General features: G+C 38.9%; 3 protein-coding genes across 8 annotated transcripts; 2 read left to right on the forward strand and 1 right to left on the reverse strand.

Annotated features, from left to right (window-relative positions):
• Nucleotides 1-247: 247 nt before the first annotated feature.
• Nucleotides 248-1429, forward strand: sft2d3 (SFT2 domain containing 3). Its single transcript, XM_048195816.1, has one exon. The coding sequence runs from the start codon at nucleotides 427-429 to the stop codon at nucleotides 1099-1101; it is 675 nt and encodes a 224-aa protein (XP_048051773.1). The 5' UTR covers nucleotides 248-426; the 3' UTR covers nucleotides 1102-1429.
• Nucleotides 1430-3674: 2245 nt separating this feature from the next.
• Nucleotides 3675-22061, reverse strand: wdr33 (WD repeat domain 33). Of its 5 annotated transcripts, none has more exons than XM_048195812.1 (24): nucleotides 21850-22061; nucleotides 21560-21684; nucleotides 19027-19249; nucleotides 18876-18944; nucleotides 18683-18787; nucleotides 18454-18549; nucleotides 18185-18336; nucleotides 16555-16652; nucleotides 13535-13661; nucleotides 12739-12893; nucleotides 12575-12653; nucleotides 12332-12442; nucleotides 11914-12008; nucleotides 11739-11825; nucleotides 11495-11634; nucleotides 11219-11371; nucleotides 10341-11099; nucleotides 10167-10230; nucleotides 9198-9450; nucleotides 8805-8876; nucleotides 6096-6241; nucleotides 5906-6007; nucleotides 4837-5034; nucleotides 3675-4747 (listed from the first exon to the last, which is right to left on the reverse strand). In XM_048195812.1, exons 3-24 carry the CDS (start codon nucleotides 19228-19230, stop codon nucleotides 4578-4580), a joined length of 3435 nt encoding a protein of 1144 aa, XP_048051769.1. In that variant the 5' UTR covers nucleotides 19231-19249; nucleotides 21560-21684; nucleotides 21850-22061; the 3' UTR covers nucleotides 3675-4577. The 5 variants fall into 5 exon arrangements, with proteins under 5 accessions (XP_048051769.1, XP_048051768.1, XP_048051767.1 ...); XM_048195811.1 differs by having other exon boundaries at nucleotides 21560-21708; XM_048195810.1 differs by lacking the exon at nucleotides 21560-21684.
• Nucleotides 22062-22291: 230 nt separating this feature from the next.
• On the forward strand, nucleotides 22292-24297 carry dusp28 (dual specificity phosphatase 28). Of its 2 annotated transcripts, none has more exons than XM_048195818.1 (3): nucleotides 22292-22763; nucleotides 22965-23566; nucleotides 23923-24297. In XM_048195818.1, the coding sequence occupies exons 2-3, from the start codon at nucleotides 23222-23224 to the stop codon at nucleotides 24046-24048; spliced, it is 471 nt and encodes a 156-aa protein (XP_048051775.1). In that variant the 5' UTR covers nucleotides 22292-22763; nucleotides 22965-23221; the 3' UTR covers nucleotides 24049-24297. The 2 variants fall into 2 exon arrangements, with proteins under 2 accessions (XP_048051775.1, XP_048051776.1); XM_048195819.1 differs by having other exon boundaries at nucleotides 22292-22759.
• Nucleotides 24298-25063: the final 766 nt, after the last annotated feature.

Consider the following 25063-nt stretch of genomic DNA (forward strand, 5'->3'; position numbering starts at 1 on the left):
TACAGTAGTATAGAAAAATAATATATATACATTTATAGGTAAAAATCGAACTCCTATAACCTCCTGTACCCATTCTGTGACGTCAAAGAACTTCCCTGTGCAAAGGATCATGGGGGCCCAAAGTGTCCATCAGTTGTACCCTTCAAAATCCTTCATTCCGAAGGGCCCTTTGAAGTGGCCAGTTTTGAGCACTTCGGTTTGGAACGACCCTTCAACATGGCGGCCATGATTATTTTCACTCCGAAGTGCCCTTCGGAGGGCGATATATCCCGTTTGGAACGCACCGAAAATAGCAGATCAGTAAGTTGGCTTTTTCAAGCCAACTTAATTAAAGTTGTACTTCCGTCGTGTACAGGAACGTCACGGTGAGACGTCATCATAGTGCCACAACTTCCTGTTTTTGTTCCATATACTCCTGAGTGAATAATGGCTGAATTAAACCGGCAGCTTCAGGAATATTTAGCTCACTCTAAAAGCGGCGCGAAGACGATATCACAGTCCAGTTCCAGCACAACCATAGACATTGATGAACCCGCTTCGGTGCCAGAGAGCTGGTTCGGCAGGTGGTCGAGTCCATTCACTGGATCTAACAGCCGTGGAGCGTCATCAGGCCAAGGATCGAGCAGCGGCTTCTCGTGGCCGTGGTCTTCAGAACCTGATCCATGTTTGCCGGGCATGAGTCGATCCCAGCGACTGATCGCGTTCGGAACGTGTATTTTCTTCTCTGCTCTGTGTTTCGGACTGTCGGCACTTTATGCTCCTTTACTCCTGCTGAAGGCGCGTAAGTTCGCTCTGCTGTGGTCGCTCGGCTCCGTGTTCGCGCTCATCGGGGCGGCGATCTTCCGCGGACCAAGTAAACTCATCGCAACTCCCACACCGGGAGCCGCGGTGTATCTGTGCTCTCTGGTAGGCACTCTGTATGCGGCGCTGAGCCTTCACAGCACGCTGCTCACCGCTCTTGGAGCCTGCCTTCAGATTGCTGCTATTGTGGGTTACATCGTGGCTTTGTTGCCGGGTGGGAGTGCCGGGATGAGGTTTATGGGTGGCATGGCAGCGTCCGCTATTAAAAGGACTATGACTGGTAAGACCATGCCTATATGACCAAGGAACTCACGGACTAGGCAACAGACAATATCTAACATGGATTTTTTTTTTTTTTTTTTGAGTGACTGGTCTGGTACTGCCATTTGATTGTGAAACTCTGGCTGTAGCCTATACAGAGGAATCCAGCGTGAGGCAGCATTCTGTGGATGGGGATATTTAATTTTTTTTTTTTTTTTTAGTAATGAGTAATTAATAGTAATTAGTTTTGTAATTTTCATCGTGACAAGGACCATATATATGACCAAAACATATTACTTGCCTTTTAACTTTCTGCTTTTGAAACTTAAAACTTACCTTTATAAATAAACTTAATGAACAATCTTAATTCCGTGTTCTCTACATCATGCCCTTAGGTCTGAAGTAAGATAGGCCATTTATTTAAGGACAGATCAGTTGACAAAAATGTATAGTAGTGGTTCTCTATATCCTGGTCTTTGAGCGCTGCATATGTTTGATACATAGGGTGCTTCTCAATTCTTCGTGCATCCTTGTTTCCTGCCCTCGCATCTCAGCTCCACCCCCCTGTAGGATGTGAGTGAAGGATGCAAGGAAAGAAAACGAGGATGGAGGAATCGAAGAAAATGTTATTTGTACATTGGAATGTTCTTGATCACTGAAGCGTCACTTCAAAGCATTAGGATCGAGGATCTGCCCTTATTTTGTTGAAATTTGGTTATTTAAGAAATTCATAATAATGCCCTTTTGAAATATGAGATATATGGTTTATTTGAACTGCAAAGGTAAAGCATAAATTAAAATTGTGACAGATGTGAAGGGGGAGGAGAACGTGCATCAGGTTTCTCGACAAGAAAGACTTCCAAATAGGATACAACCGTGTATCCTCGCTTATAGCTCCTCCGGAAGCTTTCTCACTCCTCATTCCTCGCAGTGCAATTAGAGAATTGAGATGTCCTTCAAGATGGCTAACTTTGATCAGTTTCCGGGTCTCAGCCTGGAGGACGGAGGAGCGGGGAAATGAAGAAGCATCAATTTGAGTATTGAGCACCCACAGTATAGATTCTAGAGCTTTTACTGAGCTGATGAGTTGACTCAGGCGTTTTACATAAGGGAGACATCCAAAATGTGCAGTGCTAAGGTACTCCTGGACCAGAGTAAAGGTGTGGTCACATTAGACTGTGGCAAATTCGTGTGAACAGCTTGAACACGAGCGAAATAAGGATAAGGAACTTTTCCACCCTCACACAAAACGGATTGCTTGAATAATTCCTTTTGAAATGACTGGATTTTGCTTGTGAAATTTCACAGGGGAATGATAAATGTGACTGCACCTTAAGAAAGGCTAATATAATATAATAAAAAAATCTGAAAACCAACTTAAATGTTATTATGAAGCGTTTACCAACAGAACGCTAATTGGTTTGAAAGTGACTTCTGTGTGTGAGCAGTTTCTCATTCATTGATATACTATTGACAATGGACCTTTTTTGGTGAGTAATGTGTCAGTCAAAAAGGCAAAAAAAAAAAAAGAAAAAACAGACATTCAAAACAGGGTGATTGAGTTCTTTGTTTGTATGTTTTGTATTGTATTGTCTAAATACAACTTGTATTTTCATGACTTCCATGATGGCTCTCCAGACAGCAAGCAATTGTAATGGTTGTCCATTTGAAAATTGAGAGATGTGTAATATCCAATGTTTCTTCCTTTGTCACTCTATTTGATGATTCATGAGTAATAATTCTCCGGTCAAGTCAGATATAAGTGTGAGCAGGCTACAAGGCGTGATGCTGCACAAAACAGGACCCAAATAGAACTAACGACTGGAAAAAGTGTAGTTTTGCACCGTGTCATAACCAGGTCCAAAACAAAAAGATTCCAGCTTCAAGAAATTTGTCTGTTCACACCGAATGCAAAAATGGGGTATGACGTAACAAAACAGCCAATCAAAATGTTTCCCCGTTTGCCTTTTCCCACACATGCAACCACTGCAAATGAAGAATGTAAAACGCATACATTCTATTTATGACTTCCCAGATGCTTCACCAGATAAAATAGTTTTTTCATGAAAAATATTTTTTTGAGTGGGCAGAGCTACCCAACGTGAAATAATAACCAAAAATGTGTGCCGTTCTCCGTGGTTGGTTAAAACAAAAACTATGGAAGAGATAGCTTGAGAGATTTATTGTCGCTTTATGTCAAAGACAGTCAAAGCAGGGCTGCTCTGTTCTGGTGATCCTACCTTCCTGCCAAGTTTAGATTGAACTCTAAACAACACACCTGAATCAATCAAGGCTTAAAAAAAAAACATGTGTAAAGGTGGGTTGAAACTAACGAACAGTCAAGCTAGACTTTTTGCTCCATTGACTTCCAATCATACCCATGCAATTGTGGCAGACTGGAACTGTAAGCTCATGCAACGTTCATATGAAAATTGAGGTTTTCTGAACTTACATGCAAATTCACAACAAGATGTGACCAATAAAATATCTCAGTCTTGTGACTACACTTCTGTAGGGAACATAGTATCCAAAAGATACTCCCACCTCCTATCAGTGTAAGAAAAATCACAAAGGAGTGCGTGAAACTAAAGTAATGACAAGAGCAGAGAGAGTTTACATAAATTTTGCACATTCTATTATGGTTTCATACAAAAAAAAGACAACAATATGACAATTTTGTGACAAACTGTACACATAGGAACAAAGTCTGCAGTTTCGTCTCAGAGTAGCCTGGTAAAGTTACAGAAAGATTATCTCCATTATTTTACAAAAAAAAGTAAAAATAAATAAACAGCGCTGAGTCACTGGGTGAACGAAACAGTCAAAAGACCATTTTCTCTAGTAATAGACACGATGCCTACAGGCATTTACCTAGATTGACTTGCATTTGCTGAATGACAGAATCTGACTGAGGAATTCAATGGTACACAATGTTTTTTTTGTTTTATACATCAGAATCATTTAGGCCAAAAAAAAGAAAAGACAGAGGGGGTTCAGGTGCTGGTACAAATTCAGTTGCCATTGTCCAAGTGACTCACAAAGCAGGTCAGCTGCTCAGTGCAAGGAAGGGACATCTCTTAAGCATCTACAGAGAGTTGTACCATGCATCACAAAGTTTCCTGGACCACAAATTTAAGTCCATTACAAGAGATGTTTCCCGTCACACCATAATGTGCCCCAGGTTATTATTCTCACCACTGACGTAAGGTTAGAACAAATCCCATGTATCACAAGTACACCAAGCAGGTGGCAAGAGGCATCATAAGCCAAAATATTTGGCCCTGGATAACTGGTACCCACCACCTTCCATCTGGTACATCATAGAGAAAAAGCTAAGCCTTAGCCACCAATTAGGGTTCCACGCTGATTTATACTGAAGTGCTTACAGACACATGTCCAAGCCTGCATAATTGTTCAGACCCTCAAGGAAGCTGATATTGTAGCCATGTGTGGTTCTTTGTTGTCCCCTGTCCTCATTGTGGTTTTGCCTTTTTGAGAAGCAGGCGGGACTATAACTACCGCCCGCGACCTCCTCGCATAACGCCGCGTTGAGCCCCTCGTCTGGCATTTGGACCCACATTGGGACCAGGACCACTTGGGTTAGGCGGCCCACCACGTCCCCAACCACCTCTTCCTCCCCGTGATGGAGGCCCATACCCACCTTCGTCTCTTGGTGACGGTCGACCTATGGTGAGTTGGATAATGTTAGTAAGCAGAATGTCTTATTATGCATTTTACATGTAAACAAATCATTGTCACTTATCTGTCCCTCACCTGCGCCTCTGTCATCAGGCACTGCACCAGGGGAGTCCATGTCACTAGTGCCTGGTCCGTCATGCCATGGCCGTTTGCGTGGTGGCAGCGAGGCCATATCCATTCCCTGTAGAGAGGAAGAACGCTCTCTACTGGCTGGAGAAGGACTGTCATGCATACTGTGGTCTGGCCGCTGACCATCCCGATAACTCTCATGACCTGAACACACATACACACCAACATGAATTTTATTGGATCTTTGATGTTAAGCTTGAACTATGCAACACCACAAATGCTTTTACATAAAGCTTACGGCAAGAGTACACTAGATGCCTAAAAAAAATTCTTTAAAAAACAGCTTTACTGTTAATATTATGCAACATGTGTTGTCTTGAAGCACATGTGGACACAGTGTAGATAATGCTTCAAAAAAGAACCACCTGAATAGAGCCTTGAAATATAGTATAAGTTTTCTCAAGAAAACATCCAAAAAAAGTTACATTCTTTTCAAGTGGTTGACACAATGGCAGTTTTAGGCTCCATGTAAGTTTTGATTTTTACTTTGTGCTGAAAAATGAATCTAAAAAACAAAGAAATGAAATGGAGCAATTCAGACAGACATGGGCAGGGCATTCCATTCTTCATAAACAATTCTAAGTAAGATTAAAGGATGCCCACAAACTATACCCTGTTGTCATCTACATTTCATATTACTAGTCTAATAATTAATGTTATAAAACAGATCCCATGGTATCCTCTCATCTCCTCATTGGTAATTTCATGTCACTGCTCTCACTACATTGCTTACACTAAAAGATGTCCTTGTTTCTGAGGCAAGTCACATAATATGTTGGAATCCACACATCTAACTGGCCTGTCAGACAATTTGGCTTAGATCGGACTTTTTTGTTGTTGCAGACCTCAAAAAAAAAAAAAAAAAAAGTGTTTGTGAAAACAGACGTGGGCTAAAATCATTTTAGTGTGCACTCAGCTTTATGGCCTTAGTTAACTAATGGGAATTTGCTCAAGCATGTCTTACTGCACTGCAACAACAAGAACATTTATTGGCACCCCCTTCATACACTTCTACCTGAATCTCGCCCTCCCTCCCAGCCCTCCTGGTTTCTTCCTCCTTCATAGTGAGAGGGATAATCATCAGGAGTTGGGAGAAGCCCCTTTCTTCCTACACCACCTAAGAAAGATGTCATGTTCAAACCTGACACCTCAGTTTTAATGGACGCAACGTGAGCTCAAGGACTGGTAAATGGAATAGGTCTAACCTCCTCTTGGTGGCCCACCACGCGGTCTTCCTCTACCTCCCCATCCTTGGCCCATGTCTTCTTGGGAATCAAAGCTCTCATCTCCGCCATACTCATCTTGGAAGCCCCCCATTCCACCACGTCCACTTGGGCCACCCCTCCGGTATCTGTACATTCACAGCCAGACAATAAAAATCAAGTATTTGATAATCAGTTGACAATTCTAGTTAAAGATCAGATCATGGTTAAAAGATTATACTTTGAATGGATGAAAGCTCGACTTGTGAGAGACTGTGTATGAGACATAACAGCAGGCATGAAAACGGGTCAGGGGTGAAAAAGGTGACAAGGATATTACCCCTCTAGGGGGGTCGGGGGCATGGTCCTCCGGAAGAAACATTTAAATATTCCTTATTTTAAAGCATCAATCTGATGCATTTTGGGATGCTTTTTTTGCCAACCTGGGGAGAGCTGGAGAAACTTAACTTCAGCCATGAGTCAAAGATTATTATGGCCTCCTCACTATTATGAAGGGGGATCGAGGGAATCTTTATTGGTGTCGATTTTCAGTCTCTTTTTAATGATAGGCTTTACGCATCTGTCAGTCATCCCCACTTGCTATTTGGGGGAAGAACCTAGCGCTATGATTGGTCGAACTCTTCTTCTTTTGCTGTTGCTTGATTTGAGGACTGCACGTGCACAGAGGCGTCACCAGGTTTTGGCGTAGTTTACAAATGCGTATTGACAAATTGTACCAGCGTACTTTGAAGTCAAAATGCGTATCCGCTACGCAAATTGCGTACAGGTTGGCAGGTCTGCTTATTGATAGAACGGTGGACCACTTTACCTTCTGCCTTGTTAGTCCCCTTACCTCAAAATCTACCTCCTCAAAAACGGTAGTGTTAGCTAATAATTTTCCACCAGAGCTTTAGCTTGCTGGCTAACGTTGCGTTCTCTCCTGCTGTGTTCAATGACTCAATTCATCAAGCTGTAGCTAACGTTAGCTAAGTCTATGTCAACAGAGCTCCTTTGTAACTTAACATAGATATACCAGAAAATATTAAAATTATTGAAACCATCCAGGGCCGGATTGGGACTCATTTTCAGCCCTGCAGTTTCATGCCTTAGACCGGCCCACTTTAATTCACAACTGACTATATTAAAATAATGTAATTAAAACCTCAGTATATAAGTCTGCAATAGTGCACTGTTCTCTACAACCTTGTAAATAATTGCATTTTTCTAAAATATCTTCAAATACCCATGATAGTACAAATGATAGTACAAAAAATGCTAAAATTTGATATAAAGTTATTTTTATAGTTATAATAATGATTTTATAAAGTGGACCATTGATTAATTCTCTAGCCATCTAGTAGCTGTAGTTAAAAATTAATGTTATTTTAATTTTAATTTAATTAAGTGTTTGCTTTCCAGTAGATGGCAGTAATCGTCCACTAAACCCAGGCACATTTTTCATGTCTATCACTATGAATGAAATTTAGAAATGTAGATCTTTATTAAAGTGGATTTAACATAAAATTTTGCTATTTTATATAAATGTATATACTTAAATTATTACAAATTGGGGCAAATAAATAAAACAAAATACCATAAATCCTACAAAATTGCACAACTTTACAGTAAAATATTAAAGTAGGCTATTACATTTTTTTAAAAAAAAGTTACGTTACAAAATCACATTTTACTGTCTAGTTAAGCTAGCTATATTGTTGGCCAATGTGTAATAGCATAACAAGCAACATAACATAAGTGATAGGCCATATTTTATTATTTGCCTACTATTATTACATTATGAGTAAGCTGCATACATGCCTTTATCTTTTGCATGTTTTCCCCTCTTCCTTTTTATTTATTTACGTTACTTAAATCGGCCTCCGGTGGCTTAGACCTTTTGCCTTACCATAATGTAATGTTGATTTAGAACTTGTCCCGCTGTCCCTACAGACGTTACCTCATCCCTTCTTCTCGCATACTTTTGAGTGAGTTGTCTTCTCCGAGCGCACACAATGAGCGGTAAAAACCCGATCGCGCATTCGTTTGTTTGTTTTTTCTTGCGCGGGTGCCCCGTGCCGCCCAGGCCTAAATCCGTCACTGAATGGTTTTTAGGAAAAAGTTAGGATACCCAGCTTAGTACATTTGGCCGCGTCCACAGTTTCTAGAGCATCCATATTTCAACCCAGTGCCATGACAACACCGGCCCTCGCGGCCAAATAAACTGACCGGCCCACCGGGAATTCTCCCGGTGCTCCCGATTAGCCAGTCCAGGTCTGAAACCATCACTCACCAAATTCAGTCAGATAAATCGCCGAGGCCAGGCATGCTTTCAGCTTCTGATGGTGGTCTGCACTGGTGATGCAAGGCCCTTCGCGTTAATATTTTCATGCACTCGCGCTCCCTTCTGGCACGCGCACCTGTTCGCAGTTCACTGAATATGAATACACCCCCCCCCCCCCACCTCCCCCAAAATTTTTCTCATCGAATCTACACGATTCACGTAAGTCACCTATTTTGGTTTCAAAACGGCGAATTTCGCCGAAAGGTGAGGGATTTTCATGCCTGTCAGGCAGACAGAAAAAGAAGCATACCACAGACTTTAGTGTCCAGTGTTTCAGTCTTAAGAATTATTTTGAATAATGTCTATTTATTTCTTTCTGACAGAACACAATAAAGCTAATTGTTGGATAAATCTCAGCATGCAACACTTACGAATCATCTCCATGTGGTGGCCGTCTCTGCCTCTGGTCAAATTCCTCACCAGAACCCTCATACCCATCATACCTGTAAAGATGTCACCAGACCAGAGGTCGTGTTAACAGAAAATTTTGTCCAGTTGGTGGCGAGTAGGGCTGCACGATTAATCGCATGCTATTCTCACGCGCATTTCGTCAGTAAAGCCGGTTCCCTGATTACCGCTAAATCGCCATCACCTGTTTTTAAACGGAGCGCCTTTTAATAGACGGAGCCGTAGTTCACGGACAAGCCACGCAATATCGCGTTCATTATCGCAGGCGATTCATCTGCGATATGAACGCGATATTGCGTGGCTTTTCAGTGACCTACGGCTCTACACAAGTTCATGTTGTGCTGAATGAAACATACCTGTCGTGTCCCATGTACTCTCCATCATGCGAAGAAAACCTTTCCTGGCCCTCCCATTGGCTTCCAGAGCTTCCTCTGTGACCTCCAGAGTATTCCTGTCCTGGACCCCCAGGGCCTCTTCTCCAGCCCTCTTGATAACCCCCATCATCACCCCAGTACTGGCCTCCATCTGAGCCCTGACCAGGTCCTCCTGGGCCTTGTCGCTCTGGTGGGGGTCCCATGTGGTGGTTAGGTGGTCCTCGAGGAGTATCTCCTGACAAAAACAGACAGGGAGAGCACAAAAGTCACTATTAACTCTCACATACTAGTTTTGATTAAACCATCATGCATATAAGTTAGAGCAGCACAATTAATCATTAAACGATTGCGATCTTGATTGAAACACCCACACATTCTCATTCCTAAATGACAATGATTCACCTGTGTCTATTAAACCTTTGACAAAATCACACCAGAACATTAAAATCTGCGCTGTTGCTGCCACTGACCCAGAGAAAGCATTTCATGTGTAGGTATGAAACAGCTTCACAGTAAAACACTGATGTCTACAGAAGTGATCAAAATAGAGCACCTTTTGAAAGTAATGATCAAATAACAATTGTATCATTACAGTGTTACGCCAGAAGGTGGTTAAAAAAAATCATACTGGTTAAAAATTTCATAGGTTTGAGATTTGTTCAATAATGCTGATTCATACAGCAATGAAATAAGTGAAGTATTTATGAGTCATTGAATCATTCATTTAAACCAAGCCTTTTTAAATAATTCAGATTAAACATTTTAAATAGACTGCAGCGATTAACATTTTGTCAAAACCTCTAGTAAAATTGCGTTATTTTGTTTAGTTGTCCGTTCAGAATCGTGGGAGAATCGTGATCTCTGTTCAAAACAATCTTGATTCTCAATTTATCCAGAACCTTGCATCTCTAATATGAGTAACTTTTCTTCCCACAAAAGGCTGAATATTACCTTTCCCATTAGGACCCTGTTGTCCCATTCCATGCATCATTGACTGAGGCCCAGGATTCTGTCCCTGAAAGACATGCATAAAATTTAAGCAATAGAAGCTTCCCTGATATTTATTCAGTAACATCTCTTTGTCCTAAACATTCACGGATGCGTTTATTTCAATGGTTTCTGCACCTGGTTGAACTGTCCTCGGTTTCCATCACCCATATGTGGTGGTTTGCCTTGCAAATATGGTGGAAGGCCCTGCATATTGCCTGGAGGTCCTTGAATGTTTCCTGGTGGCCCTTGCATGTTGTTTTGTGGTCCATGCATACCCCCTGGAGGAGGCCCCATACCATGCATATTTCCCATGCCCTGCATACTGCCATGAGTCCTGGGTGGAGGCCCCATCATACTCCCTGGCATGGGTCCCTGATGGCCTATCATGTTTCCATGAGGCACAGGCCCCCTCATGTCCTGATGCATCATACCTCCCTGTGGCGGCCCCTGTCCTCGCGGTGGTGGTCCCATCATATTGCCTGGAGGTCCACCAGAACCTGGGGGCATTCCTCCAGGAGGAGGTCCTTGCATACCTCTGGGGCCAGGCGGCATGCCAGGAGGACCCTGGGGTCCAATGTTCCTGTGAGGGCCAGGATGACGTGGAGGCCCATGCATGTCTGGAGGTCCCATCATGCCCTGTGGAGGAGGACCCTGGTGCAAAGGTCCGGGTGGACCCATTTGGCCTGGAGGTATGAATGGACCAGGTATTCCACCTGGTCCCACTGGAGGCATGTTGTGCGGCATTTGTTGTGGAGGCATGGATTGAGGGAAGCCTTGTGTTGGAGGGGGCATCGGACCACCCTGACCTGGAAAGGGCGGCACTGGCCCTGACTGTCCAGCAGGGGGAGGCATTCCCTGTTCTTGTAATTGTGCCATTCGCTCAATCTTTAGTTGCTACAGACAAAAAGAATTACTTTATCAAATTAATTAACCAGTGTTGATAGACAAAACAGTGATGATTCACAGTTTTACAGCACAATGCTAAAGCTCTACATGTAAGCATATATGCTGACCTCGAGCAACATTGGGTTTGTATACTGAAGGGCAGCCATTTCCTGCTCAATCTCTGCTTGCGTCTTCTTCTTGCCATCTACTTTCTTCTCATCCTTCCTTTCCTTTGGAACCTCTCCAGGAGGCATTGCTGGAACCTTATTCTCTGCCCAGGCCTATTGAATTAAATAAAAAGTGAGGGACACACAACTAGCCAAATTATAATGTATCCACAAGATCAAAACCACAGTATGTCTGGCAGTGCTGCCAAAATGTATGTATAAGCTGATCATATTGACCTGTTGAAACTGAGCTGGAATGGGTTTTGCATAGGGAACTTTTTTAGTCGGGGGCTTTTTTTGGTCTTTCAGCATGACCTCTTCCATTCCCCAGTCCAGCCCTGGGATGCTCATCTCAGGTTCTGCTGCCATCTCTTTTCCTAAGCACATCAACACCAATTATCAAATAACCAACTAATTACCTATACATGACTACAATGAATATCAATAAATATTGACTATGACCATGTATGTGTGTGCTAACCAGTTTGTTCTTGTTCCATAGCAGCCTTCAGTTGTTCTGGGATCCCCATGCCAGGAATGGCGGCAACACTATTGGTCTCTATGTCATCTAGAATTACCCCAAGATAAAACATTATGAATTCATATGTACATACTCTATAGGGCTTCTAAATTGCAAGAGGTCAAGGAATACTAACCATATTCCATCCCATCTTCTGACATTCCAGGCAACAAGTTCAGATTGTATCTGTCCCGCATCTTGTCCCCTGGCCGATTCCTTGTCCAAAATTTGCTGAGGGAGTGATTGCAGAGCAATAAGCTAAATCTATACAAACTGGAGCACTTTAGGTTTATGATTTTAATTTATTAGTTTCTGAATGTTCACTTAACTGCATGGAATTTGTTTAATTTATTGATGTATTAAAATCTGAGTATAAATAAGTGCAGTAAATAGCATGTCATTTTTTTGCTGCAACAAAAACTGTAACAAAATCTTGTAACAAACTGGTATTGAGAATTGTGAAATTATACTGGTATTGGTAACTTAAATTTTGGTAAACAACCCTAATAGACACATTTGGTAAACCACATGAAAGTTTTGTTACACTCACTCACCTGGTGTGGTCATTAGACCCAGAACACAAGATGTGGCCCAGTGGATGCCAGGCTAAACTCCAGATCATTCCTTCATGAGCCATCTCCATTCCTCCCACTTCTTTCTCCACACTAGCAAAATATTTACCACATTAGCAGTCAAATGACACAACAAAGTTAAAAACTACTCTACAAAGTATTCAATTTTGACTAAAGCTACCACATATGAATATATGGAACAGAGAGGATGTGAACATAGCTTACCCTGCATGCCAAAATAGCAGCGATCCATCAGAACCTCCACTGGCAAACAGGCCTTCATGAACTGGGTGCCAGGCTACAGCTGCAACCAAAAAATTTAAGTATAGAACACACTGCTTCACCAGCATAAGAGCCATTCAAAAACATTCTCATTAGGATTGTAATACCTGTGGCTTCTTTCTTGTGTCCTCTAAAAACCTGTAGCTCCTCTTTGAGGTTGCGGATGTCAAACAGTTTGCATAAATGGTCACGTGACGCTGTCAACAGCCAGTTGCCATTGAGGTTCCACTTCACCTCCATGACTGTGTTTTTATGTGCATGTCTGAGGACAAAACACAACAGAAAGATTAATAGCCCCACTTAAATTAAGTACTCCAACACTTTGGCATAAAAGAATTTTCAATGCAGCAACAATCATTTTTATTGTTAAATAGCTGAATACCTCTCCGTAACACTTGTCGAACGATTTGGGCATGGTACAAAGATTACGTGATTTTCCTGTCTCACAGCGGTCTGCTAACTTTGTATATTTCTTAACGGGTATTTTATTAAACATATAGGAAATGTTTCATTTCTCAGTCTACAGTGTAATATTCAGAAACCCTCAGAAAAAGCCTCAGGTCATAGAGTGTACTGTGTGTCTCCCTTTAGGAAATATTTTTGATGTTGAGATAAGCGTAGGAGTGTTCATGCAAGAAAGATTAAGATGTGCACCTGTTATTTTGGGATGGACTAATAACATTTTAAGATAACCTAACAAATGACCATTGGTTGAGCAAAGTGTAAACAAGTTGGAAGAGACTGTATATGAATGAGAGTTTTGAGTGAAATTGTTAGATGATCAACTGGCATCTTGGCTATTTTTGCATGAAAAATTAGTCTCTTCTTTTGCCACCTGGAACTCCTGACTCGAGAAGTTTCTTCAGAGACAAACACTGACTTCTGACCACTACACTAACTTACAGTGTTGCCAAACTTTGTCCAGTCTTTGGGTCCCAAAATTTGATAGGTTGCTGGCTGTCTTTGCTGCCGGACACCACCAAGCCCTTTGTGGGATGCCAATCAACACACTTCACATCTGCTCCATGACCTGGAAACACAAGTAGGTGTTAGTTTGTGACACAAAAACAAATATGTATTTGCACATATTTTTCCTTTTATATTTTTAGAGAAATATTATGTTACTCAAGAGTAACAATTTTATTACTTTTGATCATAAATTAAGCATTACATTATATGCATCATATGGCATAATATTTTATTACAAATCTATAATAGGCAAAGCCAGCCTAAGTAACAGCCAGCAAAATGTTTTATTGGCTTAAACTCCATTATTAATCAAGTCACATGCCACTGAAATAGCAAAATAATTAATTTTTCGTAAAACTCAAATTGACAAATAAGCCACTTTGACTATCAAATAAAAGCATTATTTTAAAGAGCGCATCATGTGATTGTGAGACACACATTGCTCAGAATAATTAAGCTGCATGAATCCTTAATAGCTGTATTTTTAGTTGACAGAGATGAACAAACACCTGTGTTTTTGCACAAACATGAGGAAAAGAAAGCCTAGTTAAACAGAGTGAAAATCTCTGTTGTGAAAGAATGTGTGTTCTGTTTTTATGCAAATCAGCGAGATCTATTTAAAAATAACTATTAAAAAAAAAAAAAAGCATGAGTCCTATTTCTATTGTTGATACAAATCAGGCACAATCCAGATCACTGCAACTGGGACTAGTGCCATAGCTGAAGGACATGTAGCATTCGGAAACAAAAAAACATGTGGAGATTTTATATATTGTGAAAGGTCTTACAATGTATAAAACCTATGCTATTCACATTTTCATACAGTACTTTATTTGATTACAGTCCTAAGTCTAAACATTTTTCTGCTAAATTGACAGCTGCTTTAATTCATTGTTATTTCAATCATAAGGAGATCATAAATTGGGTGAAAATAATATTTTCTATTTACTTAATGTTAAATTTCAGGGCACTTTGTCTCTGGCTCAACAGGTACCCTAATGGAGTGCACATGGATGCAAATTTCAAACTACGTTCCAGCAAACTAGCATGAAAGAATATATGCATTTTGAGAGGTTGAAATATTTGACCACAAACTACTCGGCTTGAGTTGTTACAGGACAAAAGCTTACAATTTTGAAACCTGCACCTAATAACCCCAAACAAAGCAAAACAGCAAAGTTTGCTTTCTGCATGTGTTACTAATGCAAAAAAAAAAAAAAAAAAAAAAATTAAATTAAACCTAACATTAAGCACAAGTTGTTGTTTTTTAATGTTTTATTTTATCACAAAACTTCTACACCCAGTCACATTAATTCATTGCATTGCACTCCCTCTCTCTCTCTCTCACTCTCTCTCTCACTCACTCACTCACTCACTCACTCACTCACTCACTCACTCACTCACTCACTCACTCACTCACTCACTCACTCACTCACTCACTCACTCACACTCACTCACTCACTCACACACACACACACACACACACACACACACACACACACACACACACACACACACACACACACACACACACACACACACACACACACACACACATTCATTTTTTGTGGGGACTTCACATAGAAAATTATTATTATACTGTACAAACTGTATATTATATCCCCTAACCCTAACTCTACCCCATCACAGAAAATTTTCTGCATTTTTACATTTTCAATAAACATATTTATTTTGATTTATAAGCAGTTTTCCTCATGGGGAGCAAAAAATGTCAAACAAACAAACAAAAACATTAAGTCTGAGATAACATTTGAGATGGAAAGGAGTGGTACTGTTATTGAGCTGAATATTAAAAACAACAATAAAAACAAACTAAAACTAAAACCCACAAATCCCACCAGTCATTTGTCAACTAATGGCTTTTAAGGTAGTTTTTTTAAGGTATTGCATGTCTTCACAGTTTTAGTACTTTTTTTTTAAAGAAGAATATTCATGTAATGACGTCTGTGCATTTATGGTGGATTATTTTATTTTTTTTAAATGGTGACAGGTCAGGTTATATGTCTCACATACATAAATGAGTATGTTGTTAGTATTGAAAGAGACAAATACCTCGTCTTCACTACATTGTAATAAAAACAAATATTTCAAATCATGCCATAAGGAACAATTCTTTTTAAATTCAGACAAGTGACAGTTTGGAAAGGCTATATGCTAATTTAATATTGATTCTGTACTAGAGTGTGGCTTTCAATACTAATACATGATGAGAGACGGTTTAATGGTAATTCTGTTAAACTATGAGAATCTTTTGTCATTAGGAAAAAAGGTTAGATTTTTAAGATAACTGATCATCACTAGATTTGATAATCTGTTTGAAAAAACAAAATAAAAATATTTTAGAAAAGATATCTAAACGTTTCTACTGCAAATGTTTTAGATTGTTTGGCAGTAGTACTACAGCAATAGTGCACTGCATTATTAATGTTCAGTACACAAGACTATAATACATAAAACACAGGGTTATTAGATGCAACAGTTTGCAGAAATGTATATATACATACATAGATTGGAAGAAACAATAAAGATAACACGCAATAAAATGCTCATACACAGAAAGCAAAAATGTTTTCCCATATTTATGTGCATTAAATTTCCACAAGAAAATAAAAAAAAAAGATACAAAGCACTATTAACAGAGAAAACAATGTTTTTCTTAACATTAATATATACTATAAAAAATATTGATCAGTAAAATATTAGTTATAATCTTAAACACAAGGTCTAATATTTATTTAAATTGCAAACCCATGAAAACTGCTAAAAAAAAAAAAATATGCAAGAACAGGAAAACTGATACTGACAGCCCATGGTAAAGTGTGCAGATTTGTGTGAAAGACAACGTGAAGACTTGTGTTTGTGAACCCAGATGACAGTGTAATTTTGTTCAAAAGAAAGCGTTTGTGAATATCTCCACATCTTATATAACATACCTCTCAGAATTCTTTCCTCATGACAGCGCAGAAAGTCCCAGATGCGTACAGTTCCATCATCAGAGCAAGTGGCAAATTTATTATCCGTAGGAGAGAAACTGAAGACACAGCAGGGAGAGAATCAACAATGAAGGATAACATAGCAGTTCTCTGTGGGGTGGACATCTTACAGGGGCCCTTTGAGTTGATCTGACAAGGAACCATCCATCTCCTTAGCAGACAGCTCACTCTCTATAGTCCTATCATACTCCCTTTAATGCACCTCTAATTTAAACAAAAAAAGTATGTGGGCTGCTCATAGACAGCACACAAGCAAAAATGATTGCAATAGTTAAAACTAGCCACACATTTCCCTGTATTCTGAGCCCTGCCGTACAACATGAGAAATAGGATTGAGCATATAAAAAGGTATGTGCTTGTCTAGATCGATCAGTAAACACAATCATGTAAGTTTTGAACACATCATCTCCACACAGAGCACTCTTCCTTCCAGAGGGCACACAATCTGGTTCAAACATTTGGTAAAACTGAGCCTGCCTCAGTTTACCGACTCACCCTTTTGACCTCCAAAAACACACCTTTACTTTCCTATTTCTACAGACAAATAAAGCAGAATTATCACACCACCTAACACCATGAAGCACAAGTGTTAACCACAGTGCACAAATGTTCTTACTATGCACTCAATTTTTAAAAGCATGTTTAAAAATATATAAATGAACCACTGAAGTGAGCAAAAGCCTCTCTTCAGCCTGTTTTACTTCAACCCATGAGCCATTTGTATAAATTGATGACACTGGATTTAAATTTGTGGCTTTTTTTGTTTTTCAAAAAAATATTGTAGGTGAAACTGCATTTTATTGCATCAGAAAGAACGTTACATGCTCTGCATTGTGTCTGAGTAAACAAAATGAAAGGGAGTGACAGTGAAACATAAACATAGATTTCACTGTGAATGAAAATGTTGCCATGTGCATTTATACCCACAGAGTTGTATTGAAGTCAATATTTGAGTTATTTATTCTTAATCTTTATTTTGAGGCAGCATTTTTATTAGGGAAGACTTGTTTTAAGGGACTGACTGAAAGTGTGGCACAGACTCTGATGGCCACTCGGGACATCTCCTGTCTCATTGTTAAACCATTGTGAACTGAGTTGTGTACGTTTCCTACAATAACACCAGCGCAAGGACGAGAGTCCAGCACCTCCAATACGGAGGCTCCATAAACCCTTCCAACAAACACTTTAGTCCCCAAGGGTCTTTTTAACGGACGTGTTTTTTTTTTTTTATTATTATTTATTCTAGACTGCATGTGTCATCACCTTAGAATATAAATAATTGGAAATACTTTATTTAAAAGTGTGAAAAATACACCTTTTCTGTACAAAGTAGTTATGTATATAAAAGATGAGGATACATAACTTTTCAGCCACAGGTGACAAATAAATGAGGTGTTGCAACAACAACACACACGTGTCAATAATAAATGACATGAACATTGAGCAGCACAGGGAAGAGTATATCAGAACTGACAGCACTGAGGAGAGCCCCCTACAGGCAGAGCCCTGCCACTGCAGGGCCAGTAACAGGCTTGGGTTAACTACAGAAAATGGTAGATTGTGTATAGACCTGGCCTCTCTAATCGCCTCCTTGTGAGCCTGGAACATCTTGACGTTATTCATGTTGGACTGCCAATACTTCACGTAACCTCCATGGTCAGCAGTCAACATCCACATGTCATTGTGAGACCAGGTCATTGCCCTGACAGGGCTGTCATGAGCCTATGAGAATAGAAGAAAATTTGATAAATAAACAAGAGCCTTTTAGAAAGCTTATGAGGTTATGAGGTTATAAGGCAAGGTGGTGTGCCACAAATCGAAAATATGGTCTCTGGTTACCTGCAGAATTGTCTCAAAGTTAAATGTGAGCCCGTTCCATAAAGTAAACTCTCCGCTGGAGGCACCAGTTACAAGTCGCCTGCCTTCAGGAGTCCACTAGAAGGGAAGAAATGGATAATAAAAGATTTAGAACAACCAATGGATTTGGTTCAATGTTGGTTATACAGCAAATTTATGCATTTCAAATCATCAAGCATCAAACTTTTTAAAATGCAAGCTCAACACTTACTCGCACAACAAACACAGGGCATTTAACTTTGTTGGTGGAGGTTCTGACAAACTTTGTCGTAACAGCATTCATAGGGTTACTAAGCATACCAACTGGAGGAACGAGCTGCAAGAAAATAAATTATTTTAATGGATATATGAACTTGAAGGAAAAACATACAAGACCTAACCAAAGTAGTAGTAGTGAAACTCACATCATTGTAGCAGCCAGCATCTGGTTGAATAGCACGGAAATCTCGATGATCTCTCTGCCACAATCGATTCTGAAATACAGTAAATTGCCAATTATTAAGATTGTTCTATTTTCTGGTAGTTATTTTTTATTTTTTATTGTCAGAAATATACCTCAAGATATCTGATGACAGATGGATTATAATCAATGGTTTTGCGGTTGACAGCTTTCCTCATGCGCTTGCCATCAAAAGTGAGCTGCTGCATGGCCTGCTGCTGGGCAAAGTCTGGCCTCTTGTAGAACAGCTGACGAGGTGCCTGGTGCTGGAACCGAGGCATATGGAAGAACCGGGGAGGTGAGCCGATATCTGTTGCCATGTTGACAGTTTTGTAACACCTGAAGATGTGAAGGGAAGGAAATTTACTACAAGTTTAGGGTTTATTACATTGGCTCAGTTTAAACTGATGCAAAACTTAACCAATTGCACAGGTCAAATGTAAAATTTAGCACACCGAGAGGCAGAAGAGACATAAATGTCAAACTCAAGCACAATTATACAGATCTATTGTAATACTGGTTTGAAGTATTGGGACATTTAACCCTTAGTGTGCTTTGCACAATAAAACAATGAAAGTGTAAAAACAAACTTATGGTTAAAAGTACAATACTCTCAAGATTGATGCACAATGTTATTGATAACTTTAAATCCAAGGCTGATCAAACGTACAAAATGTTCTTGAGAAATATCTACATCTGCATAGCAGTACACAAAATAGGGTAACGACTTTGTAATCATTACAAAGAAATTCATTATTATAAATTGGTTACCATAAAAAGTTGTTCCAAAAGCAAGCTATGGCATGGTGCAAGTGATATTAAAGCAACCCCAAGTTAATTCTACTTATTTTACGTCAGAGAAATAACATCAATGTTTGTTGGTGTTGAGTATCTGGAATCACATTAAATCCTGATGAACTGAACCAGCATCTAAAACAGTTTTGGTTCCATTTTAGGAATGTATAACTTGAAACGGTCATCAACAGACATTCACCCTTTACAACTTTTAAATGTGCCCTAAGAAAGTAGCACAAACTGAAAAATCCTAGTATTAGTACAGTCAACATTCTTTCAAATAATAAAAAAATACACAATCATTAAAAACATCCTCCAGTTAAAATCATTATTATCAATGAATAGTATGTAGTCTGAATAGTAGTAGTGCCCATTCAGCTGCCCATTTATAAAAAAAAAAAAAAAAAAAAAAAAAAAAAAAAAAAAACACAACAGTGCACACAAAGTTGGAATTACACCAGTGCCGATTTATTTGTTTTTTATGGTATCAATCACTATTTAGTTATCCTAATAGTACCAGATATGATACATTTATCTGTGATTTGTAATTAGTATGTAATAAACAGAGTGTGTAATAAGCTGTGTCCTAATGTTGGCAATTAATCTTAAAACTCCTAAAATGCAGATATTGCATTCCGTAACTTTTTGTTTTGAGTTCCTAATACCACATTTCAATTTCTTGATGTAACTCACACAAAAAGAAAAGAAGTGATGGATTACTTTTCTCAATACAAATTACAACTCTGGTAAACATTTAAAAATAAACCCTGTTTAGAAGCCACAGTAGCTGCTGTGGTCAAGCAGCTACTGTAAGGGAAGATTACTGGACTGATAAAACTGGTCTATGTTAAAGAGTGAATAATACTGCTGATGTCTAGGAACAGGTTTCTGAGGAAAACAAGAACAAGTAAACATTATAGGACAAAATGTATTTAACTTAGTAGTATATCATTTTGCGTCAACAAAACTGTGCTATGGTCAGGATGGCTTAAGTCAATCCCATTCTGGACCCTTTCTTTGTCTATAGCTGTTGACCCTCCTGAAACAGTAATAACTGGGTCACAAGTGTGTTGTATCACCACTTGATGTGCAATAGGAAAATCTGCATCCTGAACCAAAACCATATGCGAAGCACTGTCCTGTAGTACCCTAACTCTTTAAAGCCAGTGCAAATGATTTTGTGGGAAAAAAAAAAATTCACCCAGCATAAACAAAAATTTACACAGCATATTGTGCATCATCCAGTGGATTGTTATACATATAAAGACACGACAAATTAAATCAGAACCCAGTTCTTCTGCACACAAGTAATCAGTCCCTCCATTAACACAAAGGATAATGATTTAAAAAAAATAAATAAATAAATAAATACTTACACAGGATGAAAGTGAGAACACTAACATCTGTATGACTAAACGTGTATTTTGATATCTGGCCAGTACGTACATGTACGTACATGTATGTATGTATGTGTGTGTGTGTGTGTGTGTGTGTGTGTGTGTGTGTGTGTGTGTATATATATATATATATATATATATATATATTTTTTTTTTTTTTTTTTTTTTTTTTTTTTCTCCCACTAATTATTTTTAAGAGTAAACTTTGGCAATGGTTTATCGAGTCGATTTAAAGCGTTGTAAATGTGGAAAAAAAAATCTTCAGTTCCTTGGGTAACATTGGTTTGTGAATACCAGTAAAACATTTAGTTAGTTTCATGTCTTTTCTTTAGGTGGCGTTACATCCCGCATTGATAACAGAGCTCAATTACAAATATATTTAAACCAATAAACATGAGTCAAATAAATGCAGACACTAAAACAAAACATGAATTGGCGGTTGATGCATAATTTATACCTGTAATCTCTTGCTCGAGGTCGTAAATGTCTCTCTTCAGTTCGAGGTCTGTTAGCAGTTAGCCAGCTAACAAACAATACCTGACGCTACCACAGGCCCTCACAAACAGGGCACATTTCCACCGTCTACCAGAATGAGCATAGAATCTCCTTAAAAATAAGCGTTTATTTGAGAGCAGAATCTTTCCACTGAAGCAAATAATTGTGTGCTGGCTTTGAGAGCGGTTATTTCTTTCCTGTCTCCCGCACAGCGTGTTTAAATGGCGCCCGGTCAATACTTGAGAAACTCACCAAAAATATCCAGTGCTGACCGAGTCTATATACCTATATTCAACACACGATTCTTCCTTGTGGGGACTGTTGCAGTCTCTTTCTGAAAATAAAATGTCAACTGTCTCTAAATTGCGCGTCAATTTGCTATTTTTTGCATTAAATCACCCCCTGCCTCCATCTCAAGGCTTCCTCTCATTTCGTTGCTTAGAACTCCGAAACGACGTCATGACGTCAGACGTATCGGCGGGAGTACTGCGTCACGGCATGTTTATTCACCCGACAGTCAAACGCAGTGGAGAACAATACATTATGTTTACACATATATATATATATATATATATATATATATATATATATATATATATATATATATATATATATATATACACACTACGTATTATTTATAATAAGTACTTCTATTTTCACTACTACTACCTATTATTGCTCATTTATTATTCTGTCATCATCTACTCACTCTCAGGTCATTCTAAACGCATACGATTTTCTTTCTTCTGTTAAAATAAAATAAAAGGAACACTGAGAGGGTTTTACATACAATGACAATGGATGGAAATTATTCCTTTAAATTCGGAATGCGCGGTCCATTAGGTGGCGCTACGATCCGATTCCTATAAATAAACAGAAGCAGCTCTTTATATAATTTTTTTCCTTATCTCAGTACACTATTACCAACAAATCTGAGGTACAACTTCGGATAAAAATACATTATTTGATTACCGGACTGTGAAGGCTAAACACTTTTTCATCGATGTTGGTAGCGATGATTGGCAGTTAAATGGGCGGGGCCAGTTAGCTGCATGTGCGTTCACAACACGTTGACGTTTTCCCTGCCATAGGGACTTTTGTGATAGCGAGGATGATAAGTCTCTGACATATCCGCTTCGAGGATCATCCCTACACTCAATCTGTAGGTCAGAATGGTTTCCTAATCTGATTTTAATGTTTATATCGTGTTTTGAATGAGGGTTAAAGGCTGAGCATGCCCAGTTAACATTTTGAATGGCTACTGTACATTTAACTTACTTTACAAAATCGTTGTTCCATTTATTATTTATTCCTTTTGCATGTGTTTGTTCTAATCAGATATTGTTCTCTTCTGTTTTAATCAACAGCTCACCATACTAATATGGTGGCATTAAGGTGAAACATCTGACCCTTCCCCTTGCTGATGCAGTAGCTATATATAATACTTTTAGTATCTCACATATGCATCTGTTATAATAACACTAGTATTTACAGAACTTAATATATAAAACATAATGTGGGACTCAGTGGATCTGTGATTATGATGGTCGTTCATAACTTATGATATTTCTTCAAGATACATACACAAATATATAGTCACATATATGCTGGCATATAGTGAGAAATGCTGCAGTTGAGCACAGTTACAGACTGTCTGCTAATCAGTAATGCCCGGTCGGCCTGTAACAATGATCTCCTCCAGAAGGAGGCGGTCACTTTATGTATCAATGTGTCAAAGCAGCAACCCTTTCCCTCAATGCGGGTCAGCACATTGCGTGTACCTGTCTATGATGACCCTAATGAAGACCTGTACAAGCATTTTGATCGCTGTGCTGATGCCATAGCAAGCGAGGCAGAAAGGGGAGGCCGCACCATTGTGTACTGTAAGAATGGACGCAGTCGTTCAGCTACTGTCTGTGTGGCTTATTTAATGAAGCAACAGGGTCTCACCCTAACAGACGCCTTCCAGGTATGAATAGTGTTTATATGTCAAATTTAATTCTGATATCAAACAGTTCTAGTCAGGATACATGCAGTTTGTGTTTTTATTTATTTATTTAGTATATTTTGTTGTTGATATTTTATTGGTTTATATAGTATTAAAGAAAAACAGACATATAGGCAGCAATGTACAAAAAAAAAACATTAATATAGTATATTTTGCACTAACAAAGGCAGCCACAGAACATCAAACATATTCATCACTCACATCATAATCTTTGTTAATATTAGCATAATTGATAATGGAAAACCACAATATTTTGGATTTTTGTGCTGGAATATAGTGTGTTTTAGCTCTTCTGTAATTCTTATTTGTTCTATCAGGTAGTAAAACGTGCCCGATCAGTTGTTGAGCCCAACCCAGGATTTTGGACTCAGCTGGAGCAGTATGAACAGGAGCTGAAGATCAGGAGGTCAGCCAGCCGCAGATCCAACCTTTCTCCTCCTTAACTTTATACCAACATTTTCTGACACTACATTCTCAACCTTCAGAGCTAGACTTGTTAATATAATGCTTGATAATAGCTAAGGCCTTAGACCCTTCACTGTTCAAGCTTGCTGCAAAAGATCAATCTCTTTACGTAAGCAAATGTGCCTTAAATTATTATGCTCAGGTTATGACATTTATTTGCATTTTTAAATTTTAAATGTAATATATTTTTTAATTAACTTGCACTGACATATCTTAAAATATGTCAGTGCCATTGTTTTGTCTCAAGATGTACACCAGTGATATTTCTTTAAGGCACATTTATAAAAGCTAGTTAAATGTCCTAATTTAACTGAAGCCTAGTGCTGGCTTGCTATAAGCCCTGTCTGTGAAACCAGGCCTTAGGTTATTAAGGCTAGATTAAGGTTAAGATTAAGATTAAGATTAAGGTTTTTGCTGCCACAAGCGTCCCTTTAACAAACCTAGAAAACCTCCAAATTGCTAGAAACACTACAATTGTACATTATCCTGCTAACTGTTATCGCAGTAGTATTTTATTTATTTTCCATAGAAAAGTAAAGACAAATACTTAGATAATGTTTTTATATAACTGTGTGTGCTTTTCAGACCAACACAACCAAAAAATGAAAGTTGTTCTTTCACCTCACCCCTCAGAGACAGGTACTTAAAGGTCTTAAAAATGTTATTTGTCTTTATTGTCAGCTGCCTTTTTCTATGCCATATCGCTTTACCCGCTATGATTTTGTTTTGAATAGGAATAAGGTATGTTCACATGACAACAATGTACTAAAAACGGCAAAGTTTTTCCTTTGCATTTTTGAAAAGTTACACGTACAGACAACAACGTTCAATTTCAAACATTTCAAGCCCCCATAACGCCATTGTCATGTAAATAAATGGCCAAAACGTATAAATTTTTTTCTGTTTTTACTTGAACACGGTGTTGTGTAAATGGCCCCTTAGTGTCTGTAATTGTCCATGCTCAGGAATGTCCCCAGTGCACGTTGTTTTCTG

Source organism: Megalobrama amblycephala, linkage group LG7, assembly GCF_018812025.1.
Source record: "Megalobrama amblycephala isolate DHTTF-2021 linkage group LG7, ASM1881202v1, whole genome shotgun sequence".
Taxonomy (NCBI): Eukaryota; Metazoa; Chordata; class Actinopteri; order Cypriniformes; family Xenocyprididae; genus Megalobrama; species Megalobrama amblycephala.